The 2,500-nt window shown below is 40.0% G+C and overlaps 1 protein-coding gene across 1 annotated transcript in view; it reads right to left on the bottom strand.

The window, feature by feature from the left end:
• Window positions 1-1,439: 1,439 nt before the first annotated feature.
• LOC138040629 (PAN2-PAN3 deadenylation complex catalytic subunit PAN2-like) overlaps window positions 1,440-2,500 on the bottom strand; it is a 171,158-nt gene continuing 170,097 nt past the window's right edge. Inside the window, exon 23 of the mRNA XM_068886321.1 lies at window positions 1,440-1,574. Within this exon, the coding sequence (XP_068742422.1) occupies window positions 1,440-1,574 (135 nt within the window). The remainder of the gene's footprint in view (window positions 1,575-2,500) is intronic.

Below are 2,500 nucleotides of genomic sequence, written 5' to 3'. Positions count from 1 at the left end.
ACCCGGACTTAAAAAGGCCGTTTCCATGTAACGTATCTACCTCATGATCAATTTTGGAAATATGCAGCGATCCAGTCGAGTCAAAAGATGCTTTGATTGCTAATGAAATCCACCCTTTGATTTCGTCTTCGTCGGGAAATGGAAAAAAAAAAAACAACGAAATACTCAAAGCAATATGACAACAAGACTAAAAGCTCATACCTTACCTCTGAACAAACAAACATTTTACCAAGATTACATGAAAAAGGTTAGACTACTAGTCATCCATCATCAGTCCTACTAGGGATGGTAAGAAGGTCACAACACTAGCGTCTCCAAGGGAGCGTTCTTAAATTTTCTCTTGAAGAGGGAGAGCACCTTTTGAGCGCGCAATCAAGTTCCGCAAGTTTAATCACAGGACCCAGAGCAATTTCCCTTGTAATGGAAAATTCGATCAAACAAACAAAAAGTCCTAACCATCGGCTTTTTTTTGTGAAATAAACAGCATATCAAAACTAACGCTTCGTGCTTCATCGGGTATCCACCAGACATCTGTTTACTCTCGGTGTCTAGATGCCCAGACGAAACACTCGCCTCTCTCGTTTTGATACGCAAAGTTAAGTTAGCAAAACTGGAGGTCGTTTGACCAACAACTGAGCTAGCGAGAGGCATCGTTCTGTTCCTGATTTTACTTCACAAACCGTTTAGCACACTTGTTTTGAAAGAACGTTTGCACTGCAAAGCAGTTTGTAAAGTCAAAGAAAGGAGAGACCCATACCACGCAGAGCTCCGTCGTTCGTCCAAAAGAAAGGAAAGGAAAGGAACTTTATTTAAATGTCTAGTCGTTCTAGCGCTGGAGCGCTAATTGGGGACACTGTAAACTGAAATGAACAATGAAAGTAAATCAGGTCAAATGTTGGTTTTTGAGGAGAGGGGAAACCGGAGTACCCGGAGAAAACCTCTCGGTGCAGAGTAGAGAACCAACAAACTCAACCCACATACGACGCCGAGTCTGGGAATCGAACCCGGGCCACATTGGTGGGAGGCGAGTGCTCTCACCACTGCGCCACCCCTGCACCCCAAATAAAAGCTGGTTTTGCAAACTTCGCGTACCAAGTTTGACAAAATGAAAAGCGAAAATGCTTTCGCTCTGGATGGAAAGAGTAATTTTGTCCACGGAAAATAGTTTACGTGCACTTTTAACAATGTTAACACTTTTCTTCCTACCGTTCAAAGGTTAGCAATTTTATACTTCTTTGCACGGAAACCTGGCCTTTGAAAAAACATTAAGAAAACCTTCTTTGGATTGCAAACATCATTGCTTTTCTGATGTTAACAGATAGAATGAGAGGAAAGGCGCCGCGATTTGTATCAATTTAAAGGTAACATCAAGACTGCTTTCATTTTAACACCAACTAAAGAATTTATCACACAACTGTTAAGATGGAAAGTACTCTGATTTACCCGTCTTCAGCACCGTCCCTGTCGTGTCTGAATTTGCAATCGACCCGTGTGCAAGCGTTGCCATATCTGCAAGCTCTGGCTGATGACTGTATGGTTGTTTTATCTTCAGATTTCAGCGGTGGATCTAGTAACTGACCAAACACAAATTCCATTATAAGAGAGAGCGACGAGATGATTTAAACGGGATTTTTCATTGACTACAGCGTTTGACTAGGTTTAATAGGTAAAAGATGCAGCATTTGAGGCATGAATTTTTGTCATTTTCTATTGTCTCCCGCAATTTAACCAAAACGTTATATTAGGAAACTTAAGAATTTGAGGAAAATGTGAGAAAACAAATGTCGATCTTCCCTTTTCTCTGTTAGCACCGATAACGTTACTACCGGATCAGTTGTAGATTGTTCGCTAACATCGTATGACTTCAACAAGATAAACTAATTGAAAAAAACAGTGCAAAGGATTATTTTCAAGTAGAACTGGCATTTCGTTAGCGTTTTTTTCGTTGTTTCGAAAGCCTTCTGAAATCAAAAGCATACTACGAGTACTTGACGCTATATCCACAGTGAAGAAAGGACTGTTAAAACTGAGGAACCCAGAAGACAGATCCTCGGGGATTAGAATAAAGATAAGGCCGACATTTCAGACCATAAAATAGCTAGTGAAATGAATTCTTCTGGTAATTACCTAAACAATTTCCTATACAGAAATTACGAACTTCAACTCATTTCCTTCCAGACGGAGGCAAGAACAAAAAGCGAAGAGAGAGTCAGGCCTCAGTTTCTCAAAACAATAATATTACACTTCTGTTTTGTAAGCCGGTTTGGTTAGTTGTGTCTCCCATTTTCCTCGTAAGCCGACCAAGTCTCTTCCATAGTCCCACAGAGAGCACTGGCATTTAGTAACACTTACAAATAATGTTTAATTTCTTGTATATAACCAGAAAATTCCTAGCCGAAACATTTCCAGTACGATCCTTGAAATTTAGAAAAAGAGAAGCAACATTGCTAAGGAGTGGAGATAGGCACTTCTCACAAACTGATAACAATTTATAACATAA

This window comes from Montipora capricornis, chromosome 3, assembly GCF_036669925.1.
Source record: "Montipora capricornis isolate CH-2021 chromosome 3, ASM3666992v2, whole genome shotgun sequence".
Classification (NCBI taxonomy): domain Eukaryota; kingdom Metazoa; phylum Cnidaria; class Anthozoa; order Scleractinia; family Acroporidae; genus Montipora; species Montipora capricornis.
This window is presented reverse-complemented; position numbering and strand designations above follow the sequence as displayed.